The following is a 22,102-nucleotide window of genomic DNA, read 5'->3' as shown; positions in this document are numbered from 1 at the left end:
ATACTGGAAAAGAGAGAGAGAGAGAGAGAGAGAGAGAGAGAGAGAGAGAGAGAGAGAGAGAGAGAGAGAGAGAGAGAAGGGGGCGTGGCTTAGACTGAACGAAGAGAATCGGAGAGAAAGAACGAAATGGAGAGAAAGAGAGAGAGAGAGAAAGAGAGAAAGAGAAAGAGAGAGAGAGAATCAACCAAAACAAAACAAAAATAAGACAAAAAAACAAAAGAAAAACGAAGAAAAAATGAAGAAAATTAAAGAAAATGAAAATCGAAACTGGACGAAAGAGAGAGAAACCAGAGAGAGAGAGAGAGAGAGAGAGAGAGAGGGAGAGAGAGAGAACATTGGAGAGAAGACGAGAGAGTTCTGGAGAGACGGAGAGAAGGCTGTTGTGTGTGCGTGTGTGGGCGGAGAGAGAGAGAGAGAGAGAGAGAGAGAGAGAGAGAGACCTGTACCTATATTTAAAGCTAGCTCACTCTCTCACTTCAGTATGTCCTTCTCCCCCGCCTTTAACGGACTAAGTCGAGACCAGGACAAGTTCTCGAGACCCTTCGATAGAGACCGCTTTCATACCGGTATTAGACAGGATTTGGACTCGAAGAAGCCCCGCGGATTCGGTGCTGGTGGACGGGATATGTTTTTTAATGAGTGTTTTCTCAGCCCCGAAGCGATGTTTACTAAGGTACGTGGATGTGGTGTGTGTGTGGATGTTTGGTGTTTGTTTTGGGTGGGTGGATGTGTGGATGAAGCGGCTGTGTGTGGAGAAATATGGGTTCAAATAAGGAGGTGTGTGGATTCAAGATGGCGGAAGTGGATGTGATTGATGTTTGTTTTTCCCGTTTTTCTTAGTTTCTTGGCAATGTTTGGAAACGTGAGTGATGTGGAGGTGTGTGTGGATGTTTGGTGTTTGTTTTGGGTGGGTGGATGTGTGGATGAAGTGGCTGTGTGTGGAGAAATATGGGCTTATATAAGGGTGTGTGGATTCAAGATGGTGAAAGAAGGAATGATTGATGTTAGTTTTCTCGTGTTTTCTCAGTCCTTAAGCGATGTTTACTAAGGTAGGTGGATGTGATGTGTGTGTGGATGTTTGGTGTTTGTTTTGGGTGGGTGGATGTGTGGATGAAGTGGATGGATGAGGAGAAATTTGGGTTTAAATATGGAGGTGTGTGAATTCAATATGGCGGAAGTCGAGATGGTTGATGTTTATTTGTCCTGTTTTTCTAAGTTTCTGGGCGGTGTTTGGAAACGTGAGTGATGTGGAAGTGTGTGTGGATGTTTGGTGTTTGTTTCGGGTGGGTGGATTTGTGGATGAAGTGGCTGTGTGTGGAGAAATATGGGTTTAAAGGAGGGTGTGTGTGGATTCAATATGGCGGAAGTCGAGATGGTTGGTGTTTATTTTTCCTTTTTTTCTTACTTTCTGGGCGGTGTTTGGAAACGTCAGTGATGTGGAAGTGTGTGTGGATGTTTGGTGTTTGTTTTGGGTGGGTGGATGTGTGGATGAAATGGCTGTATGTGGAGAAATATGAGTTTAAATAAGGGTGTGTGTGGATTCAATATGGCGGAAGTCGAGATGGTTGGTGTTTATTTTTCCTTTTTTTCTTACTTTCTGGGCGGTGTTTGGAAACGTCAGTGATGTGGAAGTATGTGTGGATGTCTGGTGTTTGTTTTGGGTGGATGGAGGTGTTTGTGGAAGATCTGAATGTGGAGAAAAACGAGGTGGAAGAGGCGGGTGTGTGGAACCAAAATGGACGAAAAAACAGTAACTGGGTTTGATTTCTCGTTTATTTCTCTCGTTTTTCTCGTTTTATTGATGTTTGGAAATTACTTAACGGTGAGGGAAGTGTGTGTGGATGTTTGATGTTCATTTTGGTTGATGTTTGACCCTCTGAAGTGACGCCAAAATGGGGGAAATTGGGTGAAATAACATAATTTTGGGTGGACGAAAAACAGGGCGATTTTTTATTCTATGTATTATTGTTTGAGGTGAAACATAGAAGAAAAAAATAGAGGAAATAATAATAAATAAATAAATAGAGAGATAGAAAGCAAGAGAGAGAGGTGGGACTGAGATAAAATTAAATAATAAAAAGAAATAAAGAAATAAAGGAAAATAAAGACATAAGATAAAGAGATAGAATGGGAAATAAAGAAATTGAATAAAATAGACATAATAAAACATAAAAAAAATAATGCAAATTGTGAAATAGATGAAAAAAAAAAGTTAGTGAAGGAAAATTAAATAAAGAAAAATGAGAAATAAATAAAATCACTTAATAAAATAAATAATAATAATAATAATAATAAAAACATGATAAATACGAATCCCAATAAAAAGGAATAAAATAAATAAAGAAAAAAATAAAGAAAATCACAATAACCAAGAAAATACACTAAAAAAAATAACAAATAAACCAAATAAATAAATAAAATCGTGATAAAATATTCGAATACAAATTACTATGGGGAAAAAAACACAAAACAAAATCGCATCTATCTATAAGGAGCGAGAAGGATCGAATCGCCTTATAAGGAGGATCAGATGCCTTAGAGAGTTTATAAGGAAAATGAGTCACGTGACCTTGTTGTTGTTGTTGTTGTTGTTGTTGTTAAAGAGGAAAGATATTGAAGGTTAGAATAAGATAGTCGTAGTAGTAGTAGTAGTAGAAGTAGTAGTAGTAGTAGTAGTAGTGGTAGTAGTAGTAGTAGTAGTAGTAGTAGTAGTAGTAGTAGTAGTAGTAGTGGTAGTAGTAGTAGTAGTAGTAGTAGTAGTAGTAGTAGTAGTAGTAGTAGTAGTAGTAGTAGTAGTAGTAGTAGTAGTAGTAGTAGTAGTAGTAGTAGTAGTAGTAGTAGTAGTATTAGTGGTAGTAGTAGTAGTAGTAGTAGTAGGAGAGAGAGAGACTTCAGACCTTTCTCTCTCTCTCTCTCTCTAATTATCTCAGCCTTGAAGTGACGAAAATAAATATAATTGATGTTATTTTTCTTATTGTTTGATAATTAGTGTTATTGGAAGGGTATTCTCTCTCTCTCTACTACTACTACTACTACTAATACTACTACTACTACTACTACTACTACTACTACCATTGAACCTTATCTAATCTGTCAATAGGAGAGAGAGAGAGAGAGAGAGAGAGAGAGAGAGAGAGAGAGAGAGAGAGAGAGAGAAACGGGTAAATATGAAAGATCCTCCTCCTCTTCTTCTTCCTCCTCCTCCTCCTCTTCTTCCTCCTCCTCCTCCTCCTCCTCCTCCTCCTCCTTACGTAAGATGGGTGGAGGGCAAGTTACCTCTCTCTCTCTCTCTCTCTCTCGTTATTGTTTATTGATTTGTTTGCTTATTCCTTCCTTCTTTCCTTCCTTCCTTTCTTTCTTTCTTTCTTTCTTTCTTTCTTGTTTCGTTCTTTATTTTTCTTTATTTTTTTCTTTTCTTTTTTCCTTTGGTCTTTTTCTCCTTTCTTGTTTATTGTTTTTTCTTCCTTTCTTCCTTCCTTCCTTCCTTTCTTCTTCCTTTCCTTCCTTCCTTCCTTCCTTCCTTTCTTTCTTTCCTTCTCTTCTTCCTTTTCTCTCTTCTTTAACTTATTGGTTTTATGCTTGTTCCTTCTTTTCTCTCCTTCCTTCCTTCCTTTCTTTCTTCCTTCTTTCTATCCTTCTCTTTTCTTCTCCCTCTCCTCTAAGTTATTCACATTTTGCTTGTTCCTTCTTTCCTTCCTTCCTTTCTCTCATTTTTCTTCTTCCTTTTCTCTCTTCTATAACTTATTGTCATTTTGCTTATTCCTTCTTTTGTCTCCTTTTCTTCCTTCTTTCCTTCCTTCCTTCCCTTCCTTCCTTTCCTTCTCTTTTCTACTTCTTCCTTTTCTTTCTCTCCTCTAAGTTATTGACATTTTGCTGTTTTCTTCTCTTCCTTCCTTCCTTCATTCATTCTCTCCTTCCTTCCTTCTCTCATTTCTTTCTTTACTTCTCCTTTTCCTTCTTTCTTTAATTATTTTCTTCCAATTTTTTCTATTTCTTTTTCTTTCTTTCTCTTCGTCATTTCCTTATTTCTTTATATTTCTTTATTTATCTATTTTTTTGTTTGTTTTTCTCTTCTTCTTCTTCTTTATTTTCCTCCTCCTCTTCCTCTTCCTCTTTTCCTCTTCTTCTTCTTCTTCCTCCTCCTCCTCCTCTTTCCCAATGTTGTGGTTTAAACTCGTATATCAGAGAGAGAGAGAGAGAGAGAGAGAGAGAGAGAGAGAGAGAGAGAGAGAGAGAGATTGATTGCAACACACATTCATAAACAGGAAAATCAAGATCAAGTCCACACACAAACAACAACAACAACAATAATAATAAAAATAATAATAATAATAAATAATAGAACTTAAACTTAAACTTGATACCAAATAAGGAAGGAAACAATCTTACCTCCAACTTCTTTTTTTTTCTCTCCAAACTCTTATAAGCGACTCCACCCTCTCTCTCTCTCTCTCTCTCTCTCTCTCTCTCTCTCCGTATAAGGATAGGGTTGGAGGAACATTCCCTCCCTTCCCTCCAGTCTTCTCTCCGTCTCTCCATTCTGTCTGTCTGTCCCTCCCACGCCTTCTCTTCCTCCTCCTCCTCCTCCTCCTCCTCCTCCTCCTCTTCTTCTTCTTCCTCTTTGTATCTTTCTTTCTCTGTCATTTCATTTTTTTTCTTTATTCAAATTCTACCTCTTCTTCTTCTTCTTCTTCTTGTTCCTCTTCTTCTCATTCTTTTTTTTTGTTGTTGTTTCCTTTCGTCTTTTTCTTCCTCTTCTCCTCCTCTTCTTCTTCTTCTTCTTCCTCTTGTTCCTCTTTTTCCCCTCTCTCTCATTCTTTTTCTTTCTCTTCAACTTATCCTCCTCCTCCTCCTCTTCTTCCTCCTCTTCTTCTTCTTCTTCTTCTTCTTCTTCTTCTTCCTCTTCTTCTTCTCGTGGATGTTTTTTTTCTTCTTTAATATATCATGGTTACCAATTTCTGTGTGTGTGTGTGTGTGTGTGTGTACATCACCTTTTGCAACAGGGAAGCTAAATTAGGCTACCGAGGAGGAGGAGGAGGAGGAGGAGGGGGGGAAGAGCAAGGAGGAGAAGGGAATATATTAGGTTAGCAAGGGAAGAAAACAAGGGAAGGAGGAGGAGGAGGAAGAGGAGGAAGAGATAACGAGAAAAGTCCAGATAGGGAGAGAGAGAGGAAGAGTGAAAAAGGAGGAGGAGGAGGAGGAGGAGGAGGAGGAGGACGAATTGGAAAGGAGAGAAGATAAATATGGAGAAGACGAAGGAGGAGGAGGAGGAGGAGGAGGTAAGGAAAGGTCAGGAGGAAATGGAAAGGGATAAGGAGGAGGAGGAGGAGGAAGACAGAGAAGAGAAGGAAGAGAGAAATATTGATAAGTAAAAAGAGGAGGAGGAGGAGGAAGAGAGATGAAATGTGAAATAGAGAAGAGAAGAAGAAGAAGAGGAGGAGGAGAGGAAGAAGTATAAGATAGAGAAATGATTAGAGAGGAAGAGAGGAGGAGGAGGAGGAGGAGGAAGAAGAAGAAGAAGAAGAAATGGGTATAAACGGAGAAGAAGAAGAAGAAGAAGAGGAGGAGGAGAGGAAGAAGTATAAGATAGAGAAATGATTAGAGGAAGAGAGGAGGAGGAGGAGGAGGAGGAGGAGGAAGAAGAAGAAGAAATGGGTATAAACGGAGAAGAAGAAGAAGAGGAGGAGGAGGAGAGGAAGAAGTATAAGATAGAGAAATGATTAGATAGGAAGAGAGGAAGAGGAGGAGGAGGAGGGGGAAGAAGAAGAGGAAGAAATGGGTATAAACGGAAGAGAAGAGGAGGAGGAGGAGGAGAAGTGCAAAGTCAGTTTCTTCACCCTCCTCCTCCTCCTCCTCCTCCTCCTCCTCCTCCTCCTCCTCTTACGCATAATTTAGCTCTGTGTCGAAACCCTTTACGCTGTTGTTGTTGTTGTTGTTGTTGTTGTTGTTGTTACTATTATTATTTATTTTCTCTGGTTTTCTTAGTTGTAGTCTCTCTCTCTCTCTCTCTCTCTCTCTCTCTCTCTCTCTCTCTCTCTCTCTCTCTCTCACATACCTGCTTATTCATCAAAGTTTCCCACCTGTGTGTGTGTGTGTGTGTGTGTGTGTGTGTGTGTGTGTGTGTGTGTGTGTGTGTGTGTGTGTGTGTGTGTTTCGTAAGTGCATGGTTCCTGTGTTTGTTTGTTTAAGTAAATGAGTTTAAGTGAAAAGAGGAAGACTTGGAGGAGGAGGAGGAAGAAGGAGGAGGAGGAGGAGGAATAAGGAAAAACAAAATATTAATAAAAAATGAAAGAAAAAGAGATGAAAATATTTAAAGGAAAGAGGAGGAGGAGGAAGAAGAGGAAAGAGGAGGAGGAGGAGGAGGAAGAAGGAGGAGGAGGAAAATAAGAAAAAGAAAAAGAAAGAGAAGGAGGAGGAGGAGGAGGAGGAAGAGATAGAAAGCAAAAAGAAAAAAACAAGAAAAAAATGAAGAAAATATTTAAGGGAGGAAGCAGCGAAAAAGAAGAAAACAAGAAAATAAAGAAAAAAACATCAGAAAATTCAACCACACTTTCCACACACTCCCAAAACAACAATAACAACAACAACAACCACAAATAACCAACAATAACAATAATATAACGAAAAATAACACTCACCGATCTCTCCGCCAATCACAGGCCGCCTCTCTGCCCTAAGCCACGCCCCCTTCCCGGCTCGACCAATGGGAGGGCTGCATTTCCTTCTCGGCGGAAAAACAAAAGAGAATCGAATGTAAACAAACCCCAGAGAGAGAGAGAGAGAGAGAGAGAGAGAGAGAGAGAGAGAGAGAGAGAGAGAGAGAGAGAGGAAAAAAGGTTAATTATGAGAAACTTCCATGAGAGAGAGAGAGAGAGAGAGAGAGAGAGAGAGAGAGAGAGAGAGAGAGAGAGAGAGAGAGAGAGAGAGGAATGCAAGAGGAAGTATGGGTGCAGAGATGTGGGAGGAGGAGGAGGAAGAGAAGAAGAAGAAGAAGAAGAAGAAGAAGAAGAAGAAGAAGAAGAAGAAGAAGAAGAAGAAGAGGAGGAGGAGGAGGAGGAGGAGATAGGTAGGTGGATGGAGAAGTAGAGATGACTGGCTAAAGAGAAGAGGAGGAGGAGGAGGAAGAAGAAGAAGAAGAAGAAGAGGAGGAGGAGGAGGAGGAGGATGTTGCAAGTAGTACCGTAGATTGATGTAAAAAGTAGATAGAGGAGGAGGAGGAGGAAGAAGAAGAAGAAGAAGAAGAAGAAGAAGAGGAGGAGGTAAAGGTGGAGGTTGGGATTCCCGGAGGTGAGAAGGGAGGAAGAGGAAGAGGAGGAGGAGGAGGAGGAGGAGGAGGAGGAGGAAGTAGTGAGTGGGTGATGGAAGAGGTAGATGAAAGACGAGGAGGAGGAGGAGGAAGAAGAAGAAGAAGAAGAAGAAGAAGAAGAAGGAGGAAGAAGAAACTTAGTTAAAAAGAGAGAAAGAAGGAGGAGGAGGAAGAGGAGGAGTGGGTGTCGAGAGGAGGAAGAAGAATAAGAAGAAGAAGAAGGAGGAGGAAGAGGAGGAAAGGAGGAAGAAACTGGGGTAAAGAAAGAGAGAGAGAAGAGAAAAGAAGGAAGAAGAAGCTGGTAGAAGGAGGAGGAGGCGTGGGTGTCAGAGAGGAGAAGAGGAAGAGGAGGAGGAGGAGGAAGATAAGGGGGAAGAGGGGGAGGAAGAAGAGGGGTATGATGCCAAAACCTTCTGGCACTTGTAGTCTGGCCCTCTCTGGTGGAGGTTACCTGAGTGTGTGTGCGTGTGTGTGTTCGCAGGTGAAGACACACACACATACATACACACATACATACGGGTTTTGTTATAGCGTGTTGTGTGTGTGTGTGTGTGTGTGTGTTTGTGTGTGTGTGTGTGGTGAAAGACGGAATTGAGCAGGAAGGAAGGAAGGAAGGAAAGAAATACAGATTAGAAAGGAAGGAAAAAGGAAAGAAGGAAGGAATTACAAAGAAAGAAGGAGAGAGAATTTAAGAAAAGAAGGAAGGAAGGAAGAGAAAAAAATGATATGTCAAATTGAACGAAATGAATTGAAATGGAACACACAATCTATAAGGGGAGTGACATTACCAGCCCCATACACACACACACACACACACACACACACACACACACACACACACACACAAAGACGCGTTTCAAAAATAGTCGTCGAGTTGCGTAAGAAAAGTGAACCAAAACTGGACTTTCCCGAATCTTACTCCTATTTTTTTGGTGTTTTGTGGAAATTACTGAAAAAAAAATCTAACCTTTGTTTTTTAGAATTTTGATGCATTACGGAATTATATACTGAAAAAGAGAGGAAAATATATATAAATGATTCTAGACCCAAAATTTTCCGGTGTTCTGAAAAGTTAAGTAAAAAAAAGTTCATTAAGTGATTTTTCTAACTATTGGCATTTTTTTTGTGTAATGTGAAAAATTGTAGAAAAATATAACTTCCTCAAAATTTTGCGTTCTGTTGTGAAAAGTTTGGACAATTTGTGTTTAGAAGTGAATTTTCCGAACTTCCTGAACAGAATTTTGATACATTGTAGAAGTTACAGAAAATAGTTTGTGTTTTGAATTGAATTTTCCGAACTTCCTGGACAGAATTTTGATGCATTTTAGAAGTTACAGAAAATAGTTTGTGTTTTGAAGTGAATTTTCCGAACTTCCTGAACAGAATTTTGATGCATTTTAGAAGTTACAGAAAATAGTTTGTGTTTTGAATTAAATTTTCCGAACTTCCTGAACAGAATTTTGATGCATTTTAGAAGTTACAGAAAATAGTTTGTGTTTTGAATTGAATTTTCCGAACTTCCTGGACAGAATTTTGATGCATTGTAGAAATGACAAAAATATAAACTGGTGTTAGTCCAAAATACTGCGTAGAAATAACTGAAAAAAAAATACATATAAGCCGTTTATCGTCCAAAATTTGGGTTCTGTTTTATTAAGTTTTGACAATTTGTGTTTGAGTGGAAATTCCTGATTCTAGTAACTTTTTTTCATGCTTTTTGGAAATCACTGAAGAAAAACAAAAGAAATATCAACCTATTCTAGTTCAAATTTGTGTAGTGTTGTGAAGACGAGTTTCAATAGAATTTGTGTGTTCCCAGTGCACCATAATTTTGTGTTCCGTAGTGAAAACAATGAATAGAAGTTGTGCGCCCAATTAAGAAATATTTGTATTGATAAACAGAGAAAAAAAATGTCTAAAAAAAAATATGTATTCCGTAGTGAAAATCTTGATAGTGTTTCCAATAAAAAATCGACCATTCCAAAATGCGCCCAATTAAGAAATATTTGTATTGATAAACAGACAAAAATAATGTTAAATAAAAAAAAATGTTTCCGTAGTGAAAATCTTGATAGTGTTTCCAATTAAAAAATCGACCATTCCAAAATGCGCCCAATTAAGAAATATTTGTATTGATAAACAGACAAAAATATAATGTTAGATAAAAAAAATATGTATTCCGCAGTGAAAATTTTGATAGTTGTGTTTCCAATTAAAAAATCGACCATTCCAAAATGCTCCCAATTAAGAAATATTTGTATTGATAAACAGACAAAATAAAATAAATATGTATTCCGTAGTGAAAATCTCGCTAGTTGTGTTTCCAATTAAAATCGACCATTCCAAAATGCTCCCAATTAAGAAATACTTGTATTGATAAAGACAAAATAAAATAAATATGTATTCCGTAGTGAAAATCTCGCTAGTTGTGCTTCCAATTAAAATCGACCATTCCAAAATAAACAACACGCAAAAGACAATATTTCGTGTTCCAAGGAGCGTTTCGTAAGAGTGCGTGTTTGCGTTGCTGAATCAATCGTGTTGCGTGATGAAAGTGACGTAACGAGAAAGTGACGTCAGAACCTTTGCATAGCGCTACTGTCAGGCGAGGATGACATAAGGAACAGACAGGGAAAGATGGTGGCGGTGGCGGTGGTGGTGGTGGTGACGAAGCCTCTAGAACGTGTCCGGAATGTTAATGAAAGAGGAAAAGAAAGTCAGATTGTTCAAACGGAAATCGGAAAAAAACTTAATTATAAAACAGTATATGAAAAAAATTCTACTTAACATTACTTTTTTTTACATTTCGACATTTTTTTTGCACGGAAAGAACTTGATTAAAAAAAACAATATTAAAAAAATCTACATAACTACTTCTCTTTTACATTTGACATTTTTTTTTTTTAGTTTAGAAAGATTTACAGTAGAATTTATATGAACATTAATTTCTGAACTTTACACGGAAATAAGTTAATTAAAAAACAGAATATTAAAAAAATCTACATAACATTACTTCTAATATTTTTTTTTTTTTAAATTTTGACCTTCATTTTACAAATCCCTAGAAAGATAGAAAGTTTCGTTGACTCGACGCAACACAAGAAAAGGAAGAAAAATAAAAGAAACGGTTAAAAAATGAAGGAAAATATTAAGGAAAGGAAATGAAAAGAAATGAAGCGATGAGAATAAGATTTAGACTTAGTGGAAAGGAAAGAAAAATATATAGGAAAAAGAAAGTTTTGTTTAGTCGGCGCAACATCTGTGGTCATATGCCGGAGAGAGACAGAAGGGGAAGGAATTATAGGAGAAGGGAACAGACCCCAGGAGACGGGACACAACCCCCGATTAATACCTGGTACCCATTCACTGCTGGGTGGACAGGGGCGTAGGGTATCGGAAAAGCCGCCCAAATTTTTCCACTCCGCCCGGGAATCGAACCCGGGCTCTCTCGGTTGTGAGTCGAGTGTGCTAACCACTGCACCACGAAGCCCCCGTCATTAGGAAGATTTACAGTAGAATTTATATGGACATTGATTTTTGAACCAACTTGATTAAAAACAGAGTATTAAAAAATCTACATAATATTACTTCTTTTTTACATTTCGACATTTTTAACAGATTATTAGAGAGATTTACAGTATAATTTATATGGACATTAATTTCTGAACCTTAGAGATAGATTTTTATGCCGTTAATTATCCATGAAAGTGATACATATTTCAATTTACAGATCAATAGAAGCATTAAATAACAGTAGAATACATATACACAGCATTGACAGCAACTGACAATCTGTATACGAAATTTACCCCAAAAAAACTATACTCAACATAAACAGTGAAAATTGGGATAACAGTAGAATACATATACTCAGCAACTGACGATCTGTATACGAGATTTACCCCAAAAAACTATACACAACATAAACAGTGGAAATTGGAATAACAGTAGAATACATATACTCAGCAACTGACGATCTGTATACGAGATTTACCCCCAAAAAACTATACACAACATAAACAGTGGAAATTGGAATAACAGTAGAATACATATACTCAGCAACTGACGATCTGTATACGAAATTTACCCCCCAAAAACTATACTCAACATAAACAGTGAAAATTGGGATAACAGTAGAATGCATATACTCAGCAACTGACGATCTGTATACGAAATTTACCCCCAAAAAACTATACACAACATAACCAGTGGAAATTGGAATAACAGTAGAATGCATATACTCAGCAACTGACGATCTGTATACGAAATTTACCCCCCAAAAACTATACTCAACATAAACAGTGAAAATTGGGATAACAGTAGAATGCATATACTCAGCAACTGACGATCTGTATACGAAATTTACCCCCCAAAAACTATACACAACATAAACAGTGAAAATTGGGATAACAGTAGAATACATATACTCAGCAACTGACGATCTGTATACGAAATTTACCCCCAAAAAACTATACACAACATAACCAGTGGAAATTGGAATAACAGTAGAATGCATATACTCAGCAACTGACGATCTGTATACGAAATTTACCCCCAAAAAACTATACTCAACACAACCAGTGAAAATTGGAATAACAGTAGAATACATATACTCAGCAACTGACGATCTGTATACGAAATTTACCCCCAAAACTATACTCAACACAACCAGTGAAAATTGAAATAACAGTAGAATACATATACTCAGCAACTGACGATCTGTATACGAAATTTACCCCAAAAGACTATACACAACATAAACAGTGGAAATTGGAATAACAGTAGAATACATATACTCAGCAACTGACGATCTGTATACGAAATTTACCCCCAAAAAACTATACACAACATAACCAGTGGAAATTGGAATAACAGTTGAATACATATACTCAGCATCTGACAATCTGTATACGAAATTTACCCCCCAAAAACTATACACAACATAAACAGTGGAAATTGGAATAACAGTTGAAGACATATACTCAGCAACTGACGATCTGTATACGAAATTTACCCCAAAAACTATACTCAACATAAACAGTGAAAATTGGGATAACAGTAGAATACATATACTCAGCAACTGACGATCTGTATACGAAATTTACCCCCCAAAAAACTATACTCAACATAACCAGTGAAAATTGGGATAACAGTAGAATGCATATACTCAGCAACTGACGATCTGTATACGAAATTTGCCCCCAAAAAACTATACTCAACATAACCAGTGGAAATTGGAATAACAGTAGAACACATATACTCAGCAACTGACGATCTGTATACGAAATTTACCCCAAAAAAACTATACTCAACATAACCAGTGAAAATTTGAATATAAACAGTGACATATTTTACAGATTAACAGAAAGCCTAACAGTGAAATAAATATATGTGAATACCATCTTACACTCTATACAAAAAACTACACTTCAAAAACTACCATAACATAAGTCGTGAAAATTTGGGACATAAAACAGTGAAAATTGGGATATAAAGTGACATTCTCTTTTACAGATTAACAGACTAACAGTGAAATAAATATATGTGAATACCATCTTGCTCTATACTAAAAACTACACTTCAAAAACTACCATAACATAAGTAGTGAAAATTTGGGACATAAAACAGTGAAAATTGGGATGTAAACAGTGACATTTTATTTTACAGATTAACAGACTAACAGTGAAATAAATATATGTGAATACCATCTTGCTCTATACTAAAAACTACACTTCAAAAACTACCATAACATAAGTGGTGAAAATTTGGGACATAAAACAGTGAAAATTGGGATGTAAACAGTGACATTCTCTTTTACAGATTAACGGAAAGCCTAACAGTGAAATATATATATGTGTGAACAGCATCTTACACTATATACAAGAACTACACTTCAAAAACAACCATAACATAAGTAGTGAAAATTTGGGACATAGACATTTTTATTAATTACAGATCAAAATAGAAAGATTGACTACCATATATTTAAAAACACAGTTGTATGTGCAGTTAAAAAAATACATTAACAAAACTTTCCCCACAGCAATTACAGGGTGAAAGATACGAAATAAGTGAACAGTTTTTATATTGTGACAAATTTGGATTGGACGGCTTAATTAGGAGTGTCGTAATGTGGCCGGCCAGTCTATCACGGCCCACCAAGCGAGGCCCAATTAAGAGAGCGGTAGGTGGGGTCATTAAGCAATTATGTCCTGTTGTGGTAGTTCGTGTTTGCTTGTTTGGTTTGGTTGTTTGTTTTTTAATCGTTCAATTCTCGTTTTTTTCTTTATTTGTGGGTAACTTTTTCATTTTTTGTTTTTCTTCGTCGTTTTTCTTTTGTTTTTCTTCGTATTTTGATGTTATTTTGTATTCTGTGTGTGTGTGTGAGAGAGAGAGAGAGAGAGAGAGAGAGAGAGAGAGAGAGAGAGAGAGAGAGAGAGGCTTGCCATCTCATTTTCTCTCTCAATCTTATCACGGATTTGTGTCCCTCGTAAAAAGTTTAGGCCTATCCTCCTCCTCCTCTTCCTCTTCTTTTTCCTCCTCCTCCTCCTCGTGAAGAATATAAGAACAACTCACTCCATTTTCTTTCCTTCATCATCATCATCATCATCATCTTTCCAACATAAAAAAAAAAAAATATCAATTCTCCCTCGTTATAAGAACACAATCACTTACAGCAAACAACCGCATTCCATTTACTTTCCTTCATCATCGTCATCATCATCATTCCCCCTCTCTCTCTCTCTCTCTCTCTCTCTCTCTCTCTCTCTCTCTCTCTCTCTCTCTCTCTCTCTCTCTTTATTTAAACATGAGATACATATGATAAAAGGGCGGGTAAATTCTCTCTCTCTCTCTCTCTCTCATCAAAATCCATATACATTTTTCTCTCACAACACAAAAATCTACAGCAACCAACTTCACCCCATTTACTATCCTCCATTATCATTATTTTTTTATATATATCTTTCTTTCCTTTCCTTTTCTTCTCTTATTAACATCAAAACACACAAGCGCATCCCATCTTCTTTTTCCCATCATCAACATTATCTTCGCTTTTTTTTTACTCTTCCCTTCACGAGACATGACTTCAGCGGGCAACCTCAACCTCACTTTCTTTCTTTCGTTTTCTTGAGACTGAGGAGTTAGGGTTATCTTATCTTACTTTCTTTTCTTTTCCTTACTCTCTGTCCCTCTACACAAGAATCATCAGCAGGTAATCTTACTCCATTTTCTTTACTTCATTTCCGTTCATTCCGATTTTTCCTCCTTTCCTTCCCTTCCTTTCCTCCACAAACTCCTTTTATCCCCTCACAGTCCAATCTACAGCAGTCATCCTTAACCCATTTTCTCTCACCCGCTTCCCAAACGACTTTCTTTCCCTTAACACAAGAATCATCAGCAGGTAACCTCACTCCATTTTCTTTACTTCATTTCCGTTCATTTCGATTTTTTCTTCCTTTCCTTTCCTCCACAAACTCCTTAAATCCCCTCACAGTCCAATCTACAGCAGTCATCCTTAACCCATTTTCTCTTTCTCCCGTTTTCTCCAGGCTGACGAAGGCGGTGACGACCCTACACTCCGCGGACGACACCCTCACCACCCACACTTCCGCGTCCCTTCCTGGCTCTCAGACGACCAGGACATGAAGGATCTCGCCGCTAGGATGTCCCACGCTCCGCACTTCGCTACCCTGGGTCGTCGTGGGGGCAGCGCAGGGCCGTGGCGGGAGCGCAGGCACTCTGGTGGATCAGCCATGAGTGGAACCTCCGAAGATGACACGTTTGACCCTTCAGGAGCCGGTGATAGGATGTCCCAGGGGTCCTCGGGGTCCTGTGAGCAGTCTGGGGTTCCTCATGAGATTCCTATACGGTTTGAGGCCCCCCCGCCACCGTCCCAGCAGCAGCAGCCCCCCGTAGGACCCCCGACGCAGGGACAACCACAGGAGGGTGAAGGATGCATGAACAACAGACCCACTAGAACGACATCCGCGGTTGATGCCACGGAGCATGGAACCAACAGCGGAATGTCCAATAGGAACTCGAGGTGTGCGTCAGCTCCCCCGGAAATGGCAGAGCAGCAACAAGGTCAGGTTCAGGGTCAGGAGCCAGCGCAGAACCAGCAACAACAGCCCCAGAGATTCGTGTCAAAGATCAGTATCACACCACAAGCCCCGACCGTCCCCCAGCCCTCCACGTCCCCGCAGTACTCCCCTCTCCCGGCGAAGTTCAACACAGTCCCCAGGCCGTTCGTGTCGCCAGATCCCCAACACCAGTACCAACAGCCCCAGCAGCAGTACCAACAGCCCCAGCAGCAATACCAACAGCCATACCCACAGCAGTACCCTCAGCAACCCCCCCAGCAGCAGTACCAAGCTCCCCCACATCCACAGCAGCAGCAGCAGCCTCCCCTTGGTTTCTACCCCCCACAGCCTCAGCCAGAGCAGCAGTGGCAGTTCGGCGGGCAGCAGCAGTACCCTCCACAGCAGTACCCCCAGCAGGAGCCTCAGCGGGGTGGACAGAGGCCTAGTGTGGTGAGAAACATTCCGATCTTTGTCGAGGGGCGTGATGACCCCATAGACCAGGAGCCCAGACCAGCCGCGCCTCCACAGTGGACGCAGACCCGCCCACAACCCCAACAACAGCCTCAACCACACCCACAACCCCGCCCAGTGCCACAACAACCCCAGCAGCAACCACAACCTCAACCAATGCCCCGACAGAAGCGCCAGCAGGCCCACCAACCCACACCACCACCACAGCAACCAATCCCGCACCCTGTCCCAATGCCGATGCCGGAACCGCACGGGATACCCCCCTACCAGAACCAGAACCAGGCACCCCAGCAACCTCAACCCCAGCAGCCTCAACCACAGGAAGCCCCACCTCCGGAACCCCAGCCGTCCGTACCTAAGGACCCGAGAATGGCGCAGATCGAGAGGGTTAGCGCTACTGTGAAAGACCTCGTGGGAAAAGTTGAGGAATACAAGGGCGGGAAGAAGGACCGCGAATTCCTCTACCTGGATGAGATGTTGACAAGAGCGCTGTTGGAACTTGACAACGTGGACCCTGATGGCTGTGACGATGTGAGACAGGCCAGGCGAACGGTGATCAAGGGAATAAACGCGGCCATATCGAAGTTAGAGGAGAAGGCCACAACGCCATTGAAGGAGGATCAGAACACTCAACCTCCTCCTCCTCCTCCTCCACCTCCTACCGCTAATCAGGATCCCGCAGCGCCTCCCCCTACGACTCCTACGCCTGGTACCACTACACAGGAGGGAGAGAAGACGGAGAAGAGTGAAGAGAAGATGGAAACGGACCAGAAGGAGGCGGTGAAGAGCGGTGAACCAGCGGAGGGATCTGCTGAGACGGCGCCCGCACAGCCTGAAGTCAGCAGTAGTTAGTGCAGTAGGCAATTAGGTGGTTTGCTGACGGAATAACTGGTTTGCTGACTGAATGACCGACTTGCTGACTGAATATCTGACTTGCTGACTGAATAATTAGTTTGCTGACTGAATGAGTGACTTGCTGACTGAATATCTGGTTTGCTGACTGAATATCTGGTTTGCTGACTGAATAACTGGTTTGCTGACTGACTTGCTGACGGAATGACTGACTTGCTGACTAAAGGGTTGGCTGATTGATCGGTTGGCTGTTGGAACTGACCGACTGGCTGACTGGTTGATGTACTCTCTCGCCCCTCCCCCCAGTTCGAACCCCCCTCCCCTACCGTGCTAGAAGTTGCCTGCTGAATCAAAAACTGCTGACTTCGCCCCCCCCCCCCTTCAACCCCCACCCCTCCCCCCACCCCCCTTTCAATACGTAGATAATAAGGAAGATAATTGAAAAAATAGTCGAATAATCAATTTTTGTGTCATTTTTTTTGACCATTGAAGATGAAAAAAGATTTATATATTGTTGTAAATAGAATGACAGGAAGAAGTTAGTGAATGAATGAATGAATGATTTAGAAAAGGAATACATGTGTTGTTATTATTATTATTATTATTATTATTATTATTATTATTATTATTATTATTATTATTATATTTTTTTGTTTGTGTAAATATTTTGAAGTTAATGAATGGAAGGAAAAGATGAAAAAAGTTGTATTACAGTTTTATGAAGGAAATGTATTTATATATATTTGTGTGTGTGTGTGTGTGTGTGTGTCGCTATTTATTTATTGTTCGTGATTGTAAATAAAAGCCAAAGATAAGGAGATGAAATGTTTTGATGTTGAAAAAACCTAACATTTTTTTAAGTTGTAAATATGAAAAAAAAACGATAATTATGAAAAAAAAGTAAAATGAAAAACTAGAAGGAAGGAAGACAAAACAGAAAAGATGGAAGATATATAAAGATTAATAGAAAGAAAGTAAAGGAAAATTGATAAATGAAGAAATAGAAATAAAAAAAGGAATTAAAAAAGAAAGGAGAAAAATAATGTACGAAAATAAGCTCAGAAAAACAACAACAAGAAATAAAAACGAAATAAAGTTTTAAAAATAATGAAAATGACGGAGAAAAAAAAAGAAAAGAAAAAAAGAAAAGAAATGCAAGTAATAGATTTTCATTTGTAAAGGAAAAGAAAGTGGGTGATTCATTTGTAAGGAGAAATAAAGTTGTAAGTTCATTTATAAAGGAAGAAAATAGACCGTCATTTTTAAAGGGAGTGCTAGACTCATTAGTAAAGGAATAAAAAGTGTTACTCATTTATAAAGGAAGAAAGTTAAAGGTTATTATATGCAAAGGAACCTTCAGAAAAGTTAATCATATGCAAAGGAACACTAAGAAAAGTTAAACATAAACAAAGGAACACTAAGAAAAGTTAATCATATACAAAGGAACACTAAGAAAAGTTAATCATATACAAAGGAACACTAAGAAAAGTTAATCATATACAAAGGAATACTAAGAAAAGTTAATCATTTGCAAAGGAACACTAAGAAAAGTTAATCATATACAAAGGAACACTAAGAAAAGTTAAACATAAACAAAGGAACACTAAGAAAAGTTAATCATTTGCAAAGGAACACTAAGAAAAGTTAATCATTTGCAAAGGAACACTAAGAAAAGTTAATCATTTGCAAAGGAACACTAAGAAAAGTTAATCATATGCAAAGGAACACTAAGAAAAGTTAATCATATACAAAGGAACACAAGGAAAAGTTAATCATTTGCAAAGGAACACTAAGAAAAGTTAATCATATACAAAGGAACCTTAAGAAAAGTTAATCATTTGCAAAGGAACACAAGGAAAAGTTAATCATATGCAAAGGAACACTAAGAAAAGTTAATCATATACAAAGGAAGGGAGTGACAGGGTATCATATGCAAAGGAACCCACTCTCAGATTCTCACACACAAAGGAGTGATGTTTCAGGTTGTCACACAGGAATAAAGACCAACTGATTCTCATACCTAAAGGAAGCTATACAAGGTTGTCATCTACTAAGGATAAACTAACGTATTTATTAAGGTGCTAAGGAGGCGTTGTGTGGATTCATTTGTAAAGGAATAGAATGAAAGAAACTGGGCTGTTTATAGAAGGTTTATCAAGGTGGTGTTTGAAGTCATTTGTAAAGGAATATATTGAAGAGAATTGAGTTGTTTGAGGTTATTTTGCAAGTTCTTTTGTATTCATTTGTAAAGGAATAAGATGAAGGAAACTTAAGCTATATAGAGGCTTTACTGAGGTGGTGTTTGAAGTCATTTGTAAAGGAATATATTGAAAAGAATTGAGTTGTTTGAGGTTATTTTGCAAGTTCTTTTGTATTCATTTGTAAAGGAATAAGATGAAGGAAACTTAAGCTGTCTGTAGAGGCCTTACTGAGGTGGTGTTTGAACTCATTTATAAAGGAATATTTTGAAGCAAACTAAAGTATTAATAGAGGTGCTTACAAAGGTGTTCTCTATTCATTTATAAAGGAATATAATGAAGGAAAACTAAGCTATTTATAGTGTGGATTCATTTGTAAAGGAATCTAATGAAGAAAATTAAGGTATTATAAAAGGTGCTTTATGCAAGAGTTGTGGATTCATTTGTAAAGGAATATATTGAAGGGAAACTAAGATATCTATAGTAATTGATTCATTTGTAAAGGAATCTAATGAAGAAAATTAAGGTATTATAAGAGGTGCTTTATGCAAGAGTTGTGGACTCATTTGTAAAGGAATATATTGAAGGGAAACTAAGATATCTATAGTAATTGATTCATTTGTAAAGGAGTATTATAAAGAAAACAGGTATTTATAGTATCGATTCATTTGTAAAGGAGTATTTTAAAGAAAACTGAGATATATATTGTGTTGATTCATTTGTAAAGGATTAAGATGGAGAACACTTTGCAATTTACGTGTGTGCTTTATCAAGGTGCTATATATTCATTTGTAAAGGAATATAATGAAGGGAAACTTGACTAAATATTGTGTTGAGTCATTTGTAAAGGATTAGGATGGAGAACACTTTGCAATTTACGTGTGTGCTTTACCGAGGTGCTGTATATTCATTTGTAAAGGAATATAATGAAGGAAAACTTAACTAAATATTGTGTTGAGTCATTTGTAAAGGAATATGATGATAAAAACTAGCTTGTCTACATATGTGCTTTACCGAGGTGCTGTATATTCATTTGTAAAGGAATGTAATGAAGGGAAACTTAACTAAATATTGTGTTGATTCATTTGTAAAGGAATATAGTGAAGAAAACTAAGGTATTAAGAAGAGGTGTTTTATCAAGTTATGTATTCATTTGTAAAGGAATATAATGAGGGAAACTGAGGTATATATAGTGTTGATTCATTTGTAAAGGAGTATTATAAAGAAAACTTAACTATATATTGTGTTGATTCATTTGTAAAGGAATATATTGAACGGAAACTGAGGTATATATAGTGTTGATTCATTTGTAAAGGAGTATTATAAAGAAAACTGAGGTATATATAGTGTTGATTCATTTATAAAGGAGTATTATAAAGAAAACTGAGGTATATATTGTGTTGATTCATTTGTAAAGGAATATAATGAACGGAAACTGAGGTATTTACAGTATGGATTCATTTGTAAAGGAGTATTATAAAGAAAACTGAGGTATATATTGTGTTGATTCATTTGTAAAGGAATATAATGAACGGAAACTGAGGTATTTACAGTATGGATTCATTTATAAAGGAGTATTATAAAGAAAACTGAGGTATATATTGTGTTGATTCATTTGTAAAGGAATATATTGAACGGAAACTGAGGTATTTACAGTATGGATTCATTTGTAAAGGAGTATTATAAAGAAAACAGATATATATTATTGCGTTGATTCATTTGTAAAGGAGTAAGATGAAAACTTTGCCATTTACGTGTGTGCTTTACCGAGGTGCTGTATATTCATTTGTAAAGGAATATAATGAAGGAAACTTAACTAAATATTGTGTTGATTCATTTGTAAAGGAATAGGAGAGTATATATTCATTTGTAAAGGAATATACTAAGAAAATGATTTGTATGTTTGAATAAGGCTTATGTGTTGTGATATTTATGATGATTGAAACTAATTGACTCATTTATAAAGGAAGGAGGAGGAGGAGGAGGAGGAGGAGGAAGAAGAGATTGTAAAAGGGATTGTATAGTGTGTGTGTGTGTGTGTGTGTGTGTGTGTGTGTGTGTGTGTGTGTGTGTGTGATAAAATGAAGTTATTGTATGTCTGAAATTAGTGAAAGAAATTGTTTTTTTTTTTTTATATAAAGGAAAAAAGAAATGAAGAAAAGCGATTTGTCAGAGGAATTTATTATTATTATTATTATTATTATTATTATTATTATTATTATTATTATTATTATTATTATTATTATTTAGTGAGAACTGAACGAAAGGGGAAATTTACTCATATGCAAAGGAATGTGTGTGTGTGTGTGTGTGTGTGTGTGTGTGTGTGTGTGTGTGTGTGTGTGTGTGTGTGTGTGTGTGTGATGACATGGGTCTGAAATTGTGTGTACTTGGAACTGCGAGGAAGAGGGAAAAGGAGGAGGAGGAGGAGGAGGAGGAGGAAGAGGAGGAGGAGGAGGAGGTTGGCACAGTGCCCTCCTCCTCCTCCTCCTTTCCCCTCCTCCTCCTCCCCATCCTCCTCTTCCCCCTCCTCCTCCACTTCCCCCTCTTCCTCCTCCTCCACCTCTTCCCCCTCCACCTCTTCCCCCTCCTCCTCCTCCTCCTTTTCTATTTTGGTCAATCTTCTCTGCCCTCCGTGTGTGTGTGTGTGTGTGTGTGTGTGTGTTTTAAGGTTACACACACACACACACACACACACACACACACACACACACACACACACACACACACATATATTGTATAACCCCGTATTTCCTCACACACACACACACACACACACACACACACACACACACACACACACACACACACACACACACTCACCTCGCTTTCTCCCTTCCTCCCACACTCAATCATATTAATAGAAGGAGAAGAAGAGAGGAGGAAGAAGAAGAGGAGAAGGAGGAGGAGGAGGAGGGGAAAGGAAAGTAGAGAAAAAAAAATAATATACAAATTCTGACCCATGTATGTGTGTGTGTGTGTGTGTGTGTGTGTGTGTGTGTGTGTGTGTGTGTGTAGTCAGATAAATACACATATGTGCGTTTTATGACATCAGGAATTGGACTATGCAGGTTGTGTGTGTGTGTGTGTGTGTGTACCTATGCAAAAAACACACATGTACGTATAATCTTAACCTCGTGTGCGTTTTTTGAAGATTCACATGTGTACGATTGTGACCTATGTATGTATGTATG

At 38.3% G+C, this 22,102-nt stretch overlaps 1 protein-coding gene and 4 long non-coding RNA genes across 9 annotated transcripts in view; 2 read left to right on the top strand and 3 right to left on the bottom strand.

Moving 5' to 3' along the window:
* The window catches only part of LOC126987225 (uncharacterized), a 65,061-nt gene that overhangs the window by 24,730 nt on the left and 18,229 nt on the right, over positions 1-22,102 (bottom strand). The gene's annotated exons all lie outside the window — the stretch shown is intronic.
* LOC126987215 (trithorax group protein osa-like) lies at positions 338-17,806 on the top strand. 4 transcript variants are annotated; one of them, XM_050844028.1, is made up of 3 exons: positions 7,712-7,787; positions 13,350-13,490; positions 14,857-17,806. In XM_050844028.1, the coding sequence occupies exons 2-3, from the start codon at positions 13,437-13,439 to the stop codon at positions 16,708-16,710; spliced, it is 1,908 nt and encodes a 635-aa protein (XP_050699985.1). In that variant the 5' UTR covers positions 7,712-7,787; positions 13,350-13,436; the 3' UTR covers positions 16,711-17,806. The 4 variants fall into 4 exon arrangements, with proteins under 4 accessions (XP_050699984.1, XP_050699987.1, XP_050699986.1 ...); XM_050844027.1 differs by lacking the exons at positions 7,712-7,787; positions 13,350-13,490 and adding an exon at positions 338-673; XM_050844030.1 differs by lacking the exons at positions 7,712-7,787; positions 13,350-13,490 and adding an exon at positions 721-1,049.
* On the bottom strand, positions 11,649-13,127 carry LOC126987229 (uncharacterized). Its single transcript, XR_007740444.1, has 3 exons — positions 12,610-13,127; positions 12,330-12,422; positions 11,649-12,144 (listed from the first exon to the last, which is right to left on the bottom strand). It is a non-coding gene; the product is annotated as an uncharacterized LOC126987229 (long non-coding RNA).
* Positions 17,342-18,252, bottom strand: LOC126987221 (uncharacterized). 2 transcript variants are annotated; one of them, XR_007740434.1, is made up of 2 exons: positions 18,127-18,252; positions 17,342-18,064 (listed from the first exon to the last, which is right to left on the bottom strand). It is a non-coding gene; the product is annotated as an uncharacterized LOC126987221 (long non-coding RNA). The 2 variants fall into 2 exon arrangements; XR_007740433.1 differs by having other exon boundaries at positions 18,096-18,218.
* Positions 18,721-21,639, top strand: LOC126987222 (uncharacterized). The gene is made up of 4 exons (XR_007740435.1): positions 18,721-18,869; positions 19,006-19,311; positions 19,435-19,682; positions 19,805-21,639. It is a non-coding gene; the product is annotated as an uncharacterized LOC126987222 (long non-coding RNA).

The sequence above is a fragment of the Eriocheir sinensis genome, chromosome 64, assembly GCF_024679095.1.
Source record: "Eriocheir sinensis breed Jianghai 21 chromosome 64, ASM2467909v1, whole genome shotgun sequence".
Taxonomy (NCBI): domain Eukaryota; kingdom Metazoa; phylum Arthropoda; class Malacostraca; order Decapoda; family Varunidae; genus Eriocheir; species Eriocheir sinensis.
Note: the sequence above shows the minus strand (reverse complement) of the source record. Positions and strands in the feature narration are given on the sequence as shown.

Coding starts and splice junctions, on each gene's coding strand:
- LOC126987215 (XM_050844027.1), top strand. CDS start 482: ATGTCCTTCTCCCCCGCCTTTAACGGACTAAGTCGAGACCAGGACAAG. Junction 674..14,856: donor CCGAAGCGATGTTTACTAAG/GTACGTGGATGT, acceptor CGTTTTCTCCAG/GCTGACGAAGGCGGTGACGA.